Source organism: Crinia signifera, chromosome 5 (genome assembly GCF_055691185.1).
Source record: "Crinia signifera chromosome 5, ASM5569118v1, whole genome shotgun sequence".
Lineage (NCBI taxonomy): Eukaryota > Metazoa > Chordata > Amphibia > Anura > Myobatrachidae > Crinia > Crinia signifera.
In genome coordinates, this window is record NC_139221.1 from 91996389 (window position 1) to 92016404 (window position 20016).

Sequence of the window (20016 nt, forward strand, 5' to 3'; positions counted from 1 at the left end):
TTTTATAAAATACACGCTTGATAAATAGACCCCTTAGAATTTGCAGGTTGAGTATCCCTTATACAAATATCCATTATCCAAATTATTCTGAAAACCATACTTTCCAGAGAGTGAGAAAAAAATTTCTTGCTAAAAACCTACTGGGCAAAAATCTTTTGTGCTGCACCAAAGATCTGTCTGGTCTGAAGCGGAGGGTACAGACGCATCGATTTGCTTTCATTTTGATTTCCCCTCTCCACCATCTTTCAATTATGCCTTTTGATTTTCCATTCGTTTTTGCATTCGAAATCGAATTCCTATAAATATGTTCTGCAATACGGAATAATCCGTTATCCAAAATTCTTCTGGTCCCTAGCATTTTGGATAAGGGATACTCAACCTGTATTATGAAGCCCAAACCTATTCACGTTAGCTTACGTAAAGTGTATATTTGGATATTGCTTAGTAGAGAAAATAATGGCTATATTCAGATCTTAAAGGCAAAGTTGAGTTTTCCCTCTGGGTACACACACAAAGATTTATCGGTCTGTCAATCTATCTGGTGGTAACAAATATCTGGAAATGTATGGGAGCAAATGACTATCAAAAATGTGCAGATTAAATGCTGAAAAACAGACAAGTCATTCAGACAAATTGGTTAAATTAATCTGATATAACAAATTTATCCAAGCAATTGTTTTCCAGCATTTGTGAGGAAAGGTTGATTGTCATTTGCTGATCTACATTTCCGGATTTTTATTACCACCAGACAGATTGGACAGATAAATCTTTGTGCGTGTACAAAGTTTAAGGCTTTATTGCTTTATTGAAGTTTCCTCCTTTCATGAATTCAGTCAGTTGTCCTCATTTAATCTGTGACCTGCCTTACTCTTGTGTTTGCTATAATTTCCTAATAGGATCTGGCACTATATTGTAGTATTTCTTCATCCCATTCTCTTTCAAGGATTGTTGAGGGGGATAATGTAGAGGCTCACACCCTGTGATATATTTTTCATCTGTTTCGTGAAATCAAGGTGGATTTATTCCAAAATTCTTCCTGCTGATCCACAAAATATTTTATAACAAAAGATAACGCAAAGTGTTTTTTTGTTTTAAATTCCAAATAAAAAACATATTACAATTGATTAGATAAGAATGTACCTCTGCATTGAAGCACCATTAGTTACAACATAAACTGTGAGTGTATTTGGGCAAGTTCCTACCACTGTGGCCCATTATGGATGAGGGATCTGAAGGTTACAATATCTCTCTTTTTCCATTGTACCCTATAGATAACTGTCAATGTTGACATAGTGTATGCTTTATCTAGATCCCAGGTCTAATCTGTGAAAAGTGAACACTGTTTAAACTAATTTCACAGCTGCTCAATCTCTTACCCCAGGTTTGACCCAAGTCATTCTCAGGTTGTTGTCTTTACACCGCATCAATGTCTGCTGTGCGTGTCACTTCCTTGAGGCCGGCCTTTGAATACACATCCAATCAGCAGCTTTACTCTTATACGCCAAGATTGTAGGAGCCTTTGGATGGAGGGGATGCATTTTTCCCTACAGCAGGCATGTGGAGAATGCTTCTTGGCCACTCTGATTGTGAATTATACACAAACAAAGTCAGTTTACATGCCTCCCATCCTGCCACAATACAGTAAATGGATGTTGGCATACTTATTGGTGGATGGCTAGAACTATATAAGCCCGTTCACTGTATTGCAGCATGAAGATAGATGGTATGAGACCACAGGAAGGGGTAAGTACCCCCGTTAATCTGTGTTTTGCTTTGGCCAGGGCCTTAACCAGGGTTAAATTCCCAAAGCACCGAACCCAGGCAGATCTTATCACACCAAGCCAGGACCTGGGTTGCCCCAGCGACATCCAGGGCCAGAGGCTCAATGTGAAAGGGGTATAAATAAAATCAGTCCTGTTTTCTGCTGAGATTGAAATGTGTCTGCTATATTTCTCGTTCATTTTGTCGCTTGGCAACTTTGGCGTTCCCTGTAGCCATTAAAGATTCCCAACATATGGTTCATTGTTGGCTTAACTTTCTTGAGAAAGCTGCTCATAATGGTTTGCCCTAAACAACAAAGAGCGTAATAACCCTGTGGTTATTAATACAGTTTTTGGTCTTACCAGTCCATACAATTTCCATCAAGCGCAGATTTATGAAGTGTCTGTTTATTGTCTTCAGATAGCCAGATTCTCCTATTCTATCATTTTCCCTATAAAATAATTCCCTTCGTATCTTATAAAGGAAACCAAGGGAATTTATAGGGAACAAAATAAGTTAGTTTTATTTTTGTTTATTAAAACCTAACTTATTTTGGTATGTGGCCGCCCAATATGATCTCTTGTTCTCCTCTTGTATGTGTATTAGTATTTTTGGTTGTTTATAGCTGCATCCCCACAGGTAGAGTATAAAAGTAAGAAACTGCGGTCCGATTAGCCGAAGATTAGAAAGGCAAATCTAGGTTGTGTGCAGATTGAACTCTTCCTGGTGATAACACACCAGCTAATCAACTCCTAACTGTCATTTTTCAAACACAGCTGATTGGCTTGTGCTTTATCACTTTACCTTGTTGAATACATCTTCCCCTTAAGGCCCCCATCCACTAGTCAAATTAGGCCTGTTTTCGTCAGATCCATCTGACAACAAAAATCTTTTGTGCTGCACCAAAGATCTATCTGGTCTGAAGCGGCGGGTACAGACGCATCGATTTGCTTTCATTTTGATTTCCCCTCTCCACCACCTTTCAATTATACCTTTTGAATTTCCATTCGTTTTTGCATTCAATATCGAATTTGAGTTACATTTAAGGTGCAGTGTACACATTCGATTTACTGGATCAAATTGGATATTTCCTTGCCTGCACAGTCTATTTTTCTTTTCGATATAGAGAAAACGGGAGCTTGCGTCGAATCAAATGCCAGTCGAAAGTGTCCTAAAAACCCATTTGATTTCGATTAGGTTTCGATTTTGCTTCTATAAGCAAATTGAATTGAAAACAGGGAACAATCGAAGCGTGTGAACACAGCTATAGGTCTGACCAGATGTATCTGAAGTGAATAGAGGGAAATATCAGCCCTGGGTCAGATCAGATAACTGGGAGAGTTCAAGGGAAATCTGAAGAGATTTGTAGCTTCTGATATGTCTGCGTAGTGGAAGGGGGGGCTTTAGAGTCTTATGGGGTGCATACACAGATCTGACTTAATTTGACTAGTTCGCTTAGAAAATGCAGCATGCTGGATAAATCTAGTAAGATCTCTGGTCAGGGCCAGTGTTCTCACCGTAGAATGCTGTCCCTGACAGATCACACAGCGCTGTGTGCTGAGCGATCTTGTTGAGCGACAACACCCACTCACCTTGCAGCACCCTACCTCTTTGTAATAGACTCCTCAATCTCTAGTCCTTTAGGTGCTCCCTCCCACTTAACCATTGCAAGTCATTTTATGTTCCATCTACTTAAGTCCCATATGCTTCTGTCTCCAGCAATCCCTATACCTTTTTAAAACGTAAGCTCTTATGAACAGGATTCCCTGCACTTTGTCTTTTGTCCTTACATTTTTCCTACATCTCTAGTCCTCATATTTTATGTATTTACTATGCTTCATGGCACCTTATTATTATTTTGAATATTTGGTTTTGTTCTGTACCCTTTTTCCATCCCCCCCCCCCACCCCCCCCCCACATCCTTACAGATACTTGCATTTGTATGTGGGTTTATTTACATTCATGGGTTTTGTATATTAACTACCTGGTAGAGGATTTTGTCGTACTTGATTTTTTGAGATCGGTGAATTTGCAATTTTATTCTTTTTTTGGTTATCTCAATCTTATTGAAAGATCAAATATCTGTACAGTCATGCTGGGTACACAGGCGATATATTGACGATATATTGATATCTTTGATCTCTCAAATATATTGTCCAGTGTGTACAGTCAATGCCATTAACAATGAGTGCTCAATCTGACAATATCATCAGCGACTGCATGTACAGAGCAGGGGGAGGGTGACTTCCCTGACTGATACATGTACGGTCAATATTGTTTTCCCGCGGCACAATATTGGTGGCTGCAGAACTCATCTAGTGTGTTCACAGCATTAGTAGTAAGATTGTTAACTATATCCTAGGCACCTCTAGGGCAGCCACCATTCTCTACGGGACTCTGCATTAAAAATGTGTTTTTGTTCTACTCACATCCACATTAATAAATTCTCACTGTTGGATAAACAGGAAGGGGATGTGTTGGAGAAATGGTATGTTCTGCCGTGCTTTACATGTGTTTTGTTAATACTTTTTATTTTTTTCTTTCTTTTAGCTGAACTGGAGTTTGTCCAGATAATTATCATAATCGTGGTTATAACGGTTATGGTGGTTGTTATCATCTGCCTTTTGAATCACTATAAACTCTCAACGTGGTCCTTCATTAACAGACAAAGCCAAAGCAGAAGACAGGAAGAAACTCTACAGCCGGTGAGTTCTCAACTCCATTCCTCCATCTTGCAATGTTGGAATTTACTGTACAGCAACTCACTTGTGAAATTAAGTAATGTATATGATTTCTCAATTTAGATAATTTTCTTTCATCGTGCACCGTTCCGCCCCCCCTCTTTTATGGCTTCACTAGAGACTTAAAGCGGGATTTAAATGTTTTCCCTGTGTCTGTCAATAGATGGCTTCCGACTGAGGAATTCAATTGCTGCTTTGTTTGGGTCATGTGCTGTGGGGGGAGGAAGACTTTCAGTCTTCTAAAGTGGCAAGAAAAAATGTGAAAATTCCATGATTTTGGGTGTCCTTAATAGTACTTTAGATGGGTTTAGCGGCTATACATGGCTAAACCCTCTCTGGGCACAATAGTTTATGGGTACCCGAAACAATTAAATTGTTCTGTCTGGTGCCAATTAATTATAGTGACACCCCCAATGGAATCAATATAAAGTTGCAGATTCAGCATAAGGAGGTGGGAATCTCGTAAAACTCATGTCTTTTCTTGTCTATATAAGCTTTATCGCATACTTTTTACCACAACATTACCACTGTTCCTCTGGCTTGCATTGTAGTATGCTTTTACTTTACTAGGTACTTAGCCCAAGCCACAAAAACTAATGCTAATCTGAGAATTCAGTGAAGAGCCATACATTTTTCAGGTGCAAAAAATGGGACTGTTGCCTATTTTAGCTTCGGGCAACTCATTTAGAGACTGTATTTTTAGCAAATGCAGTTTTAGCCAATGGCAATATTCAACTTATATATCACGCCTGATCTCCCATCTAAATTGACGGTGATCATAGGGTGATATTCAGTTGATTTTTTTTTTTTTTTCACCCTGTTCACAATCATTAAGGTTGGGTTTTGCTGCGCTTAGCAAAGGGTTTGAGCTGAAATGCTGATGACCTTTGAATACAGCCATAGTATTTGTGACCGGTACACAAGCCTATGGGTTTTCACTGCCCTATTTGCAAAAACAAGTTAATTATCACAGTTTATTTCTGGAGCCTGATGAGGTCCAGAAAAAAAAAATCCTTAAAGGAGCTGCTGATTTGCCTTGTTTTGGGGCTAATTAGATGTCCCATGAAGGGGTCAATTGGTAGCAATCTGGACTATTTAGCACTGTTTTAGGGTAAGTGTGTACACATCTGTATAAAGTTGGGTACTTGCGCCCATCGCATCGCAGACCATAAGGCATGCGATGGTATGCGATGCGATTGGCACGCAATGGTATACAATTTTAAATTGTATACCATTGTATATGGCATACAATGCGATGCAATGTTAAATTGTATAACCGCCCTAATGGGGGCTTACAATGTTAAATGCACCCCCACGCCACCTTGCTAGTACACAAGTACCTAAAGTTGTTAGGAATCAAAATTCTTCACTTCAAGTAACAGATTTAAAAAAAATTAAGTTTTTGTATTGAATAAAGGTTGTCGTTTTGTTTTTATTTTATTTTTTTCTGTTTAAATATATTTTAGTTATTTTAAAAATAAAAATTTACCTAGTACTAGACCAGGCAAATATAGGGAATGAAAGGTCACTTAGGGGCCAGTTGTATCAAGCTTCAAAAAGTTGTAAAGTGGAGAGTGATAAACAACCAGCCAATTGGCTCCTATCTGACATTTTTTAAATCAAGTCTGTAACATGGCAGGTACAGTAGGAGCTGATTGGCTGACTGTTTATCATGCTCTACTTTATCACTTTTTGAAACGTGATACATCTAGCCCTTGGTGTCCATAGGAAAAGGTAAAAAAAAGCCTGTGTAATCCAAGCACACAACATGCCTTAGTTTAGGTCATTACGGAATTGGACATTACAATGCCGATTAACCGCTTTTTTCATGCCTAAACTCAAATGCTAAAAAGCGTTACTTTGCTTCAGTAAGAATGCAATAATCTCAGCGTTTAATACTATTGTGAACGAATTCAAATTCAAAGATGTCATAAGAGAAGCTAAGTTTGAAAATGATAGGTCTGTTTTGCGAATGACTTTTTGCTTTTAGGCTAGCTGCTGGTTGTTAAGGACAAAGGATAGAGTATTCGCTGTGATTCATGTTAGTCACTGTTTGTTGCATGATACAGTAGCATCTCCCTAATACAGCTGATTTAAAAATAATCTTTAAATACAGATATGTACTCCTACAACTTTGCTGCAGTCACGCCAAACCACCCTTCTTGGCACGCCAGGTCACGTGAGAATCTTCTAGCATTTTACATCTTTTTTTTATTATTATTATTTTTTTTCAGAATCCGCTTTATTGGCCAGGTGTACTTGCGTATACTAGGAATTTGATGTGGATTGCTGTGCAACAGCCAGTTAGGTACAGTTAAGCAGGGACAGCACAGATATACATAACACATACAGGTATACACTAGATGTACCCTGGAGGTTATAGATGCAGGGAACATATATTCTCTGAGCTACACAGCACCTAGGCAGCCGTCAGCTGCGCCAGTGGTCATTGCAGCAGCCAGGTGGGTAACCATATAGGCAGAGACAGTACAGTTATCACACAGGGAACACATACGTGCCGAACAGCACCTAGGCAGCCATCAGCGGCGCCACTGGTCAACGCAACAGATAGGCAGGTAACAATACAGCAGGGACAGTACAGTACAGATATACATTGCTGTGCAGTGCACAAGATTGGAGACACGGGGTTACATGTGGCTGAGTGCACAGTTCCTAGGCAGCCATTTGTGGCGCCATCTTGCTCATGCTGCTCATAGCACCAGAAGGGCTCACAGGCCATATTCCCTGGAGGCAGAGAGAGACCCAGCGTGGTGGGTGGTGGAGGGTGCCGGTCATGGTGGTGTAGCCATACCTCCTCCCTTTGGAGCTTACACCTGGAGCTGGCACAGTCTGCTGGGGGGACGGAATCCCTGCGTCCTTTGCCTGCACCTCCCTGCGTCCTTTGCCTGCACCTCCCTGCGTCCTTTGCCTGCACCTCCCTGCGTCCTTTGCCTGCACCTCCCTGCGTCCTTTGCCTGCACCTCCCTGCGTCCTTTGCCTGCACCTCCCTGCGTCCTTTGCCTGCACCTCCCTGCGTCCTTTGCCTGCTATTCTATTGCATCTTTTTGGTATCCACCAGGTAGATAATACGGTGCTGTATTTTTGGCCTATGAATTAAGAAAAAAGGGGATAGTGGAGTTGAGATTGTTCAGAACCATATCCATGTTTTTTCAGAGTTTTGTGCTTTAGTGTAAATCAGTAAAATCTGATTACTTAATTTAAATTGGGCCACTAGACAGGAATGACTGTGTGTCATCTAATGAGCCAGGAAAGTAGTTACAAATATGTATGAGTGACACATGTATACAGCTAGTTTACTAACTAAGTTACGAGGAGCACACGGAAATAACTTTTCTTCTAATGTGTATTGCATTCATAGTTTATTTTGTTCTCTTGAGTTTTTTTTTTAATTCAAATTGGATGGAGTTTATAAGGCAGTTTCTTCATGACAATGCACTTGTAGTGCTGCTCCTGGCATTGATCCACATTGCATTTTATGATGGAAGGCATGTGTCATGCATGACCCAGACAGCTGACTGAACATTTTGCCTTTGCTCTGTAGACTGTATGAAAGGCGTTGCTGCAGGAGGCAGTCAGCTCTCATTAGGACAAGCAGTGGATGGGATTTTCTGGTGCTCTAGGGGTGCCACTGTGGTGAAAATCCTTTTGTATATTGTATTTTATAAAAAAAAAAAGTTTTCAGTCATTTCAGGACACAAACTGTTCCTTGTAGATTATTTGTAGATTAATTGTCCCGCAGGGTTCCTTTACATTTATTTGATGTATCTCCCTCCCCCTCCACACACTCACACTCTAAAGTCTGTACTTTTTGAACAAGTGCACTAGTAACTACTGTAACTACTAAATATGCAGCTAGAGAATGAATATTGTCAACATACACACAGGACAACCAAAGAAAGTTTAGTGTTAAGTTGCCCACATACGATAAGATTTTTTTTTTCTCAAAAATTGATATGGCAGTTTTGACCCATCGGAACGACCAATTGTTTAAAAACTTTCTGTGTGTGGACATGATCCATTGCATACACCTGCTGCTTGTTCATCGAGCCTGCTGATCTCTTCTGCAGGTGGAAATATGAACAACCTGTCGTGCGCTATCTGGCACACCTCGTTCAGTGTGTAGGCATAATGAACATGTGAGTCCTGGAAGCCTCCATAATTGATCCATGTTGTAGAATTAATGTCTTGCTATGAGCTCTTGTAGTGGTGTGTATATTTATCTGAGAAACCGCCAGCGTACAGATGGAGCCCCTGCCATCCTTGGCCAGGGCTCGCCAGAGCCTCCCCGCTGGCGAGCGCCGGTGGCAGGGGCTTCACTGAACTGGGACGCGCGTGCGCCTCACAGTCTCTCGGTGGGGACGCTGCGTGTCGCTACCCGTCTCCGCTTCTCCAGGGAGCCGGGCAGGGTTAGGGGGGCGGCGAGGGCGACAGGCGGGGAAGGTGGCAGGGACCGGAGGCAGGCTCCGTTGCCCAGGGGGCGCGCGAGCGTCTTGTGCGTGCGCTCCCCCTGGCGGGGCTGGTGTGATTGCAGTTATTTGAATGGACTGAAAATCTGGTACTGGATAGCAGCAAATGAGCATCAGAAATTTTTATTCCATCCAACAAGTAGTTGGATGATTGTAGGAAAGTTGGCCTAGTGTATGGCCAGCATGTTTGATTCAAAAATATGGACATGATGTATGAACATGAGTCGGTAGTGTTTGACATGTTTGGGACATGCTGCAACCCCCATGGGGCTTGTCCACTATGTCGCATGCACTGATCCTGCCCCATCCCTTATAAACAATGCAATGCCGCACACTGATATCACAACTGTCAAAGAAACGGTGACTAAATCGCCTCAAATGTGTATTTTCCCTCCTAAGTTAGGACACCCTGTGAGTTATGCGTGTGTTCAGTTAGGCATACCTGAACAATTTCACGCTCATTCTGTCTGGCTTTAGAATTTCAGAGTGATTAAAGATCTCGAAGGTCCGATTTGAAACACAGGGTTTTGTAAATTCCTATCCAAACCTCCAAACCTCTCCCTGTCCTAATATTATCGCAGATGTTTTTAAATAAACTATTAGCAGATTGTCAGAAATTTTATATACACTGCATTTTGTGCAAAATATTGGCTCATTGCTTTAGAGGAATGATGTCCAGCAGATCAGATCCGATCATCATGGGTGCTGCCTACACACTAAGGTGATCAGACCGAGCAGCCATAATTCTGCTAATTGTACCTCATAAGTGCAATGGGCATGCACCTTATTTATTACAGGTCCTAACTGGGCACAGTTGACCTCTGGCTATTGGTAGGTATTAGGAGGCAATCTAGTTTTAATGGCAGTCCATGGCTGGTGCACTACCGTGCCCAGCTTGCATGGGATTCTTGTATAAAAGTTAAATATTTGCCCATTTCTCTTATACTGTACATAATGATTCTACATTATATAGGGACCAATCTACTTGTCTAGAAGCAATGTTTGAACCAGAACATACAGTACCTGGATAGATAATGCACCAGCCAATCAACCCCAATTTTCATATATCAAACACCGGTGATTGGCCGGCGCGTTATCTCCTTACACTTTATCTCTACTTTATCTCTTAGCCAGGCTTAATACATTTGCCCCAATATAATTTATGCTGTAATTCAGCCCTTTAAGAAAGCAAATAAATTGGAATGTACAATATGTGCTCAGTGATTTCTTCCATACACATCTCTTTACTACAGTATGTAAACTGCATAGATTGTAAAATTGCGAGCAGTGTCCTCCTACCTCCATGTCGGTTAGTATCTACCCAGTTAGTTTAAACACTGTTGTTTCCAATTGTAAAGTGCAACAGAATATGCTGCGCTTAGGGATGCCAATACCGGGGCATTTTTTTCAATCCCGGGAATCGGGATTGAAAAAAGCTCAATCCTGGGATTCCCGGGATCCCAGGATTGGCATCCCTAAAAGAAAATTGCCGCTGTACCCCCACATAACTTACTTTTTGGGAGCTGTGGAGGGGGGCAGGCGTCATGAATGACGCAGGTGGCTGGGAGGCGCATCGGGTATGACGCATGAAGCTGGCATAGGCCTGCCATCGAGCGAGTTCTGGGTGCTGGTGATGCCACACTGCGTCCTGTGCAGCGTGACCTATGACCAAATCACGCTGCACAGGCCACACACCGGGTCGGGAACAGCCGGGCAGCGTCTGAGCATGTGCTCAGACATTGCCCGGCATTAGACTGTGCATACTCCAATCCCGGGATTGAAATCCTGAACATTTTTCATTTTTGGCCACCCTAGCTGCGCTATATAAGAAACTGTAAATAAATAAATAAATGTGGTAATACAAAAATAATCATGTTTACGTTTTGATTGAGTTAGGGTCACTGTAATAAACACACGGGGCGATATAACTTCCGATGTTGCCAATATAGTGAATATCGGAAGCCAGATCGCATGCTTTTTAGGGCTTGCGAGCCCGCTGCGCTGTCGATGCACGCTCCCGTGTGAGCGCAAATCGGCAGTGAAATAGAGAGGGCAGCCAAGACTATATAGTCTAAATTGTCCCCATGCATGCCGTGCGATGCGTGTCCCGATATGATCTAATCGTATCGGGACTTGCATCTCACGGCATATCCTGCCGTGTGTACACACCTTTAGTTGTATGTCATGTGCTACTAACTGCATGTGGTTTGTAGTTCTTGTTGAGAGCAAATTTGAGTGTACAACCCTGACTTTGTAGTTGACATGGGTATAACCACTTTTATTGACATCTCTCAATTTTGTGATTGCTATTCTATATTGACATATGGGAATATTATATAATGAACACATTGGCATTTTCTGAAAGCAAATTGAAATGGCAGCAGAAGTGGTTTTAAAAACCTAGTAGTGTGGAAAGAGGAAGTTAGACTTTTTGTAAATAAAGAATGTCTGCTGTAATAGTGTATTCTAGGTTAATGTAGTAAAACTGCTTGGTATTTGGCTTGTGCAACTTTCTGGAGACAAAAATTTTCAATCTGTATGAGGTTCAATGAGATTATAAGGTTACATATGGAAACACATTCTCAGTCACCATTGCTGTAGATAACACCTGTGAAAAGAGAAAATTAGGATCTAAAAGAGTTAAGGTGGCCATGGCCATACATCAGAAACACCGGTCTTATGGTGTGTACACATGGCAGATCCTGCCGGGAGATGCAAGTCCCGATGCGATCAGATCGCATAGGGACTCGCATGGCACGGCATACATGAGTGGCACAATTTAGACTATATAGTGCAGATCTGCACTATACAGTCTTGCCTGCCCTCTCTATCTGGCTGCCAATTTGCGCTCACACAGGAGCGTGCATCGGCAGCGCATCGGGCTCACAAGCCCTAAAAAAGCATGTGATATGGCTTCTGATGTTCGCTATATTGGGAACATCGGAAGCCAAATCTTACCATGTGTACACACTATTACAATCATGATTGTGTCCAATTTCCCTTCATCTCCCCTGCAGTCCTTGGTGGTTTGGACACACAATGTACTCACAATCTGTCATACAATCCATTGAGATTGTATGATTGGGTGCAATGTCTTTCTGATGTATGGCCACCTTAGGATTGTGGATCATGGGCTAACCCAGCAGCTTCCCTCTTATGCAATGAATTTTGTAATCTCATTGAGCACAAGTGAGCTCCAGTATAGTATGTAGGTTGTACTTGGTTTTGAAAACCGTGATGTAACCAGGAAAAGTCCTTGAACTATTACTTGTTATATGGTCAGTTCAGGGATTCCAGGAATAGAGGTAGATGCTGTATATACCAGTACTATTAATCTATCATTGATGGTGGATCAGAGCAGAGAACTTTTTGTCACTTAGGCCATGGTTCTTTAACCCTGGTCCTCAAGTACCCTCCAGCAGTGAAAGTTTTCCAGGTCTCCAGACAGAATAGCAGGTGAAATAATTAGCTCCACCTGTGGATCATTTAAAATCTTAAGTGATGAGTGCGTTTAAGTACCTGCTGGGTGACCTGGAAAACATGAACTATTTGGGGTACTGGAGGACTAGGGTTGGGAACCACAGGACTTGGGGCAGTATTCAATGTTAAAGTTCTCCGTGCATGGAGAGCGTTTTATTTCGCTCTCCATGCACTCTCCCTGTTTTTGCGGAGATTCTCCGCGTTCGGAGCCTCCTGCTCCCTCTATTCAATGTATTTAAGACTCGCCGCCACTCGCGGCGAGTCTTAACCCCTGCAGCGGACGAGCGTCCGCAGCAGGGAGCTTTCAGGGAGCCGGGGGACGGAAGCACGGAAGCAGCCAGAGAGAGATTAAAGTCTCCCTGGCTGCTCCAGAGGAATGTATAGGGGTGGTGGGCTCCCCTGGACCCAGGCAGCACAGGCTGCCCCCCCCCCTATAGCCAGCGGGGGACCCAGTATTCACTGCATCCGAACGTGCATATTAACTATCGGGTGCAGTGAATATATGAATATCTAATGAGCGGCTCGAGCGCTCGGGCCCCCTGCTGGCTGCACTGTGTAAAAAAAAAAAAAATAATGAAAAAAAATATATTTTTTTTAAATTAAATATATATTCATGTGCTATAAGCACATGAATAAAAATAACATGCCCCTTCACAGGAAAAAAAACCTGATTTTTTTACACCAAAATTAAAAAAAAAAACCTTTCCGTTTAAAAGTTCACATTCCAGCTCTCCATCAAAAGATGGAGAATTGCTACACGGAGAGAGACAGAGAAAATCACTTAAAAAGACGGAGAATATTTCACATTGAATAGGGTTGCTCGCGTTTGGAGAGAAAAATGCTCCGTCCAAGGCGAACAAAGCACAAATTCTCCACAAAACACGGAGAACTTTTCTCATTGAATACTGCCCTTAGGCCAGGGCTTGACAAATTTCTATAAAATCTAGGAGCCAGGATGAAAATGTAGGAGCCAGATATAAAAATAAAAGGGACCGTGCGCGCCGAAGCCGTGCACCAAAAAATCAAACAAAAAAAACATGCCATAATACACGCCATATGTAATATATACTACACGTCGTAATGTCCATTACACATTTATACCAAACATCATAATGCTCATTACACAATATGCCACACACTGTAATGCCTATTACGTATAATACCATATGCCATAATTACATATTATGCCACATAAGTTCCGCTTACCTACATGCTCGTTGATATGGGTTTCATGCTTGATACCAATGGTTAACATGCTCTGCCAGGGGTAAATTCTTGTTGCTATGGGTGCCACTGTGGGAGCCCCCCAGCCTGGCCTTCCCCAGGGCAGGCCTGTAGTAGGCTGTAGTTAAGGCTGGAGGTGTGCCATTGGAGTGGTCAGGTCTCACCGTCCAGCCCCAGGGGCTTTGGCTGAGCAGCTGCTGGTCACCAGGGGAAGGAAGTCTCCCTGCTCCAACAGCGGCTGGGGGTTAGTGGTGGCAGCAGCTGGGTACATGGTGGCTTCGCAGCAGAAGGAGAAGCTGGACATGCTGCGACTCTGTGTGGGGGTGGCTGGGCTGCTGCAGCTGTGCGCACTGGAGGTCAGGATGCTACCTGCTGGTGCTGTGTGCAGGGGTAGCCACCTGCTGGAGCTTGTAGTGTTCACTATTGGACTTATTTTAGGGCAGGGTGCTGATCACCAAGCAGAGCACATTTTTCATACGGGAGGGCATTTGACCCCCCCCCCCCGTAGTGCCATGCTGCCAGTAGTGCTACAGATAAAATGCCCCCCAGTAGTGCCATAGATAAATGCCCCACAGCAGTGCCATAGATAAATGCACCCCAGCAAAGCCATGCTGCCAGTAGTGCCACAGATATAATTCCCCCAGTAATGCCATGCTGCCAGTAGTGATACAGATAAAATGCCCCCCCCCCAGCAGTGCCTTAGATAAATGCCCCCCCAGCAGTGCCTTAGATAAATGCCCCCCCAGCAGTGCCTTAGATAAATGCCCCCCCAGCAGTGCCTTAGATAAATGCCCCCCCAGCAGTGCCATGTTGCCAGTAGTGCCACAGATATAATGCCCCCAGTAATGCCATGCTGCCAGTAGCTATACAGACAAAAAGCCCCCAGCAGTGCCATGGATATAATGCCCCCAGCAGTGCCATGGATATAATGCCCCCAGCAGTGCCATGGATATAATGCCCTAGTGAGCCACTCTAAGCAGAGGTGATCAGCAGCATATCAGCGCAGCGGGGAAGAGCTAACAGTCACTGTTAACCGCGCCACTGTTTCACCTCTCCCTCTGCTCTGCTGAGAATGGCTGTCAGCTGCGCTGAAACACCACAGAGGTCGGCGTGTCAGCAGTCTGGGGTGGGCGCCTTAGTAACTTACAAAACGGGCAGGGCGCGGCGAACACTATTCTTGTGTGCGGGCCCTGCGGGGGGTGGCCGGCTGCTGCCTGCTGGGGCTTGTGCGGGGATGGCCTGGCTGCTGCGGCTGTGTGTGGGGGGAGGACGTTCTGCTGCCGTGGGCTATGCGGGGGAGGCCGGTCTGCTGCGGTCGACTGTGCGGGGGAGGCCAGGCTGCTTCAGTGGGCTGTGTGCGGGGGAGGTCGGGCTGCCACGACCAGATTCTGCTTCCTCCATTAAAAAAAAAAATCTGGTCGCCAGGAAGCAGAATCTGGTCGCCATGGCGACCGGGATTTGTCGAGCCCTGCCTTAGGCAATCAGCAAACTCTGTATACTTCTTAGAATATTGAATTGCCTGTAGCAATGGCGGAAAATTCTATAATTTGGTATAAGATGCTTAGGGGGTGGATCAATTATTTTTTTTTTAGGGGTCTGCAATTAAATTCCAAAGAGCACCCATTAATTTGGGTGCCCTCAAAAACTATTGAATCTCCCCCTATTGTTAAAACAGAGAAGCAAAGAGAAAGTTTTAGTAATTTTCAGTTTCCTTGGCAGAGTGGAAGGATAACACACAGTCACCTTGGTATTTGTTGACTAGGCCGTTCGAAAGTCAAATTGTGGTTATTTCAACTTGTTTAGGTGAAGTACAGGATGGTACATTCTACTTCACCTCATCGTAAATGTTTTGTCTAGATCAGTGGTTCCCAACCTTTTTTTCTCTCCCGTACCCCTTGGTTAGACTTTTCATTGATTAGTACCCCCTCCTCTCATTTTGACATATGGACAGTACTTAGCGGTATGCGGATCCTTATGCATGTCCTTATATTAAGGAGGAGCGGAGGAGTAGTATACAGCAAGGAATCATGCCCTTCTGTGTCTAGACACTGGTTGTGTATTATCTCCAGGATTCCCGCTAACACTGGTAGGATTAATGCCGCTGCTTCCTCCACCTTTGTCAGTGCTGGGCAGATGACTGCTGATGTCTGAGGGCAGCATGGGAAGCTCCCAGTGGATTGCTGGTCAGGCATATGACACAACATGGTTTGTCTCCATGGCAATGGCTCTTCTTCAGCCATCAAAAGACCTTTTCATCATCCGCCATTACCAATATTATTTTCAAGTACCCCCAACTGGTCTGCAGAGTACCCCCAGGGGTACTAGTACCCCAGGTTGGGAACCACTGGTCTAGATGGAGGAAAAAGTTGTATAGTGGTTAATACTATGGGGGTGATTGCTCTGATGGGTGCCCATAAAACATTTGAGCCACCCCCTATATGTACATTTGGTAGCGGTAAATGAAATAAACTCCTTTAAACAGATTTAAATACTATCATGGATTAGCTCTCATAGTTGTTACTGAGCCACTGATGAACATAACTCATACATTGTTATCCAGTTTACGGGTATTTTCAACACGTTATTTACCGGGGCACTAGCTAGCAAGCCCCCATTGAAGGGGTATTTTACTATCCCAATTGTTTTTATACTCTTGACATTCTGTCTTCTGCATTTCTACTGTCTCTCTTATTTGTCCCATCTGTCTGCCATTTCTGCCCTGCCCATCTTTCATCTCTTTACCCCTCCTTTCACCTATCTTTAATCTCTGTCCCACTCACCCTTTTGCTGCTGCCGACTGTCTCATCTGTCATCCTTCTCCCATCTCCCTTTCTCCTCCTTTTTCGCTCATCTCTCGCTCATCTCTCTCTCATCTCTTCGCAATAGCTGGGAAAGCAAATACATTGACTCAGAGCTGGTAGGACAGACAATTTAATAGATTGGAAAATAAAATATTTTCAATAAAATGCGCTAGGTTCTTCAAGGAGATTCCAAATATGCTGGCAAGGAAACCTCATAGCATAGACCTCAAAATACAATAATAATAACTAAATGTAAAATGGTTTAACTACTGGTACAACTGGTCTTGCCACAGTTTCATAAGTTTCCATATATATTGGACTTGTGTATGGCTCATTTTATATTTACCGTATATACTCGAGTATAAGTCGACCCGAATATAAGCCGAGGCACCTAATTTTACAACAAAAAAAATGGGAAAACTTATTGACTCAAGTGGGACCCTCACTCGAGTATAAGCCGAAGGGGGCTTTTTCAGCATAAAAACTGTTCTGAAAAAGTAGGCTTATACTCGAGTATATATGGTATGTGAGGTTCTCTTGCCTGGCGAGTGGCTAAGGCCACTCACTAGACATACACCTGACTCATTTAATATATGCGTGTTAGCATTTTATGATTCCAAATAAACTATTGCAATGTTTTATGTGATTGGTGTTTTCTGGCTCCCGTTTTTCTTATGAGACCGCGTCCCCTCGCTGGGCTCGCTGCGCTCACCACGCTTCGGGCACGGTGGCTCGCTGCGCTCGCCACACTATATAAAGTCATCTTCATGCGTAGTTGGATAGTAGGGGTATGAAAAAATGGGGTGCATTTAACATGGGAGCCCAGATAATACATAAGTACCGTGTTTTCTGCTTTCTTAGTATTTGATATATATTTTACTGGATTTTAAATATATTGCTTTTTCCTTTTTGGTGCAGAGTGAAAAATGACTTCCCAAACACAACTATGTAGAACATATGCAGATGGCATTTTCCAGTGTGTGTTTAGTATTTCTTATTCATCCATATAGCAGTGGTGCCATCTACTGGCTGCTGGTATAATTTGCCTGTATTCATTACATAATATAATACTCATGGGATCCAAAATGTTTGGCAGTCAGATAGCATCAAGTGCTGTAGACTAAACCTGTTTGAGTCAGTCATGCAAGTGCCAGACTTCTACCCTTCTAGATCCAGGAGATGACAAAGTGGGAGGGGAATTCTTTGGCCATTAGTGTATATCTGGGATAGTTGACTCAAGTAATACAGAAACATTTCCAGTACAGTACATCCAGGTTTGCGTTATGCTTGTGATCTCTGGTATTAAGTTGTATCCAGTTTTTTTCTTATAACAATTGTAATTGCTTCTACAATTTTCAATGTATATGAGGGCTTGCAATAGAAAATGTTAATAATCGTAATTATATCTTCAATGACCTGAATGTCAATGGAGTTTGCTGTTAAAAATTAGGCTTTTAAAAAATATTAGGGGCAGAAATGTAGTATTGGCTGGTTTCCTTCTTCTAGGGGAATAGAATTCCTTCTTTTGGGGACCAATGTGGTAATCCAGTTGCAACGTTTTTGAATCGCTGCATCCCAGAGCAGCAATTCTCAAGGGTTGCGACCATCCCTGCATGGGGTCACGACTCCATGTTGCTGACCCTCAGGCTGATGACTTCATGGATCCCTGTCAGTGATGCAAGGACTCTGATGTATTGACAGATAGTAATTCAACTGATTTTTCAGACTCCTCAGATCACTGGCTTAGAGATTGGAGAAGTCATCGGGCAGTTCAGCCCCCACCCCAGTGCTCTGTCTGTCCTGTCCTGCCCAGCAGCCTCTGCCATCAAGAGGTTACACTCCTGACTTTCTCATCTAAATGCAAATATCCATAGGGGGCACATGGCTGATGGCAAGCACGCACCTGTGTCCTTGGGCTTTGGAGTTGTAGGAACCTTGCAGATGACCAAGGCAGCTAGCAGTGGACTGCAGTCATACTTGGAGAGCAGGACTTTGAATCTGTAACAAAATGATTGAAGTGCAGCATAGGAGGGTCACCCTCTGCCATCCCTAGTCCCCTAGTTAAAATCTGCTGTCCCCAACCCTGGTCAAACACTGCCATCCCCTTAGTTACCCTCTGCCTCTACCTGTTCAGTCTCCTACTGCTTCTTTCTGCCATCCCCAAAGCCTTCACAGCAGGTATAAGTGTTAACATTCCCATGAATATATTAAAAAAAGGCACAATCAAGGCAGGTACTCCAGAAGAATAAGTCTGTGAGGTTAGGGGCTGGAGTTAGGCCCTCTCTGGGCTGTGTTTCACGATAGTGTAGCGATGCCCCTGATAGTGTAACCGTACCTCCTCCCTTGGGGTCGCTGCTGCTGAGTTTCACCCAGAGCTGGTGCAGTCTGCTGGAGGATAGCTGGTGGGGGTCAGCAGGCCAGAAATCCTACGCTGTCACAGCCGGGTGACATAGCCATGTACCACGACCGAGTGGACTCCTTATTGGGGATCCTACCGGCTGATGGGGATCACCACATCTAGCAGTCATGTCATGGCTGATGCACCACCTTACTGGCTGGGGGGGGGGAGTGCCGCATCCTGTGCTGGGTCCTTCCCTCCATCCATCACCTCCACCTCCTCTGCCACATTTCTCCTTCTCCAGGGGCCGAGGATGGGAGCTTGGAGATGGAGCTCCATGTGCGAGGGACCATCCCCAGCCCCCACTTGGTGTGATGTGATAATTTGTAACATAACTGAAGAGACTAAGTGGTTGCATTAGTGCTGACCTCACTTCTGTTTTGTGTCACTGCAATGCTGACCACACATGTGTAGTGTCCATTCTGTGGAAATTTGCTGGGGTCCTGTAATAATTTTTACTGTCTGATGGGGTCCCAGATCAAAATAGTTTGGTAACCCTACAGTATAAGAAAATGTTTTTCACGGCACCCATAGACCCAAAGTTTCTTATTTTGAAATTCAGGAAAACAAATTTAAGTAAATAGAGTTTTTGTCATGTTATAGAGTGAATTCTAAAGAACTGTAACTTCTGTTTTTCCACATTTTATCACTGCAAGCTGCAAAAACTGGTTTTGCCTATTAAATTGACCATCAATAAATGTAATTGGTCCTGGACCACCAACCCAGGGCACCCCTGTAGGTGCCACAGTATCCTATTTGGGGACCAATGTGGTAATCTAGAACTCTGAACTCAGGGGCAGATTTATGAAGCTTGGTAAAGTGATAATGTGGCTGGTACTTTATCACCGGCCAATCAGCTCTCAACTGTGTAGTTGCAGGCTTGGATTGAAAAATGACAGGTAGCAGCTGATTGCCCAGTGATAAAGTACAAGCCACTTTATCACTTTACCAAGATTAATAAATCTGCCCCTCTAACACAAGAGTTTCTCATCTTCACAGGGTGTTTTGTACAAGTTTCAGTCCATGTAATGTATTCCTGTGATTTATAGCAGCTGTGACAGGCGTTCTCCATATGAGTGAAAAGAAATAACATTTATATAAATATTGCTTGCATGAGTTTTACA

General features: G+C 43.3%; 2 protein-coding genes across 7 annotated transcripts in view; both read left to right on the plus strand.

Annotated features, from left to right (window-relative positions):
• LDLRAD4 (low density lipoprotein receptor class A domain containing 4) overlaps positions 1 to 20016 on the plus strand; it is a 356202-nt gene that overhangs the window by 328727 nt on the left and 7459 nt on the right. For all 6 annotated transcript variants that reach the window (XM_083187703.1, XM_083187702.1, XM_083187704.1 and 3 more), the window contains one exon: positions 4312 to 4466. In XM_083187703.1, the coding sequence (XP_083043829.1) occupies positions 4312 to 4466 (155 nt within the window). The remainder of the gene's footprint in view (positions 1 to 4311; positions 4467 to 20016) is intronic.
• Positions 1 to 20016, plus strand: part of MC5R (melanocortin 5 receptor) — a 977289-nt gene that overhangs the window by 168473 nt on the left and 788800 nt on the right. The window lies entirely within an intron of this gene.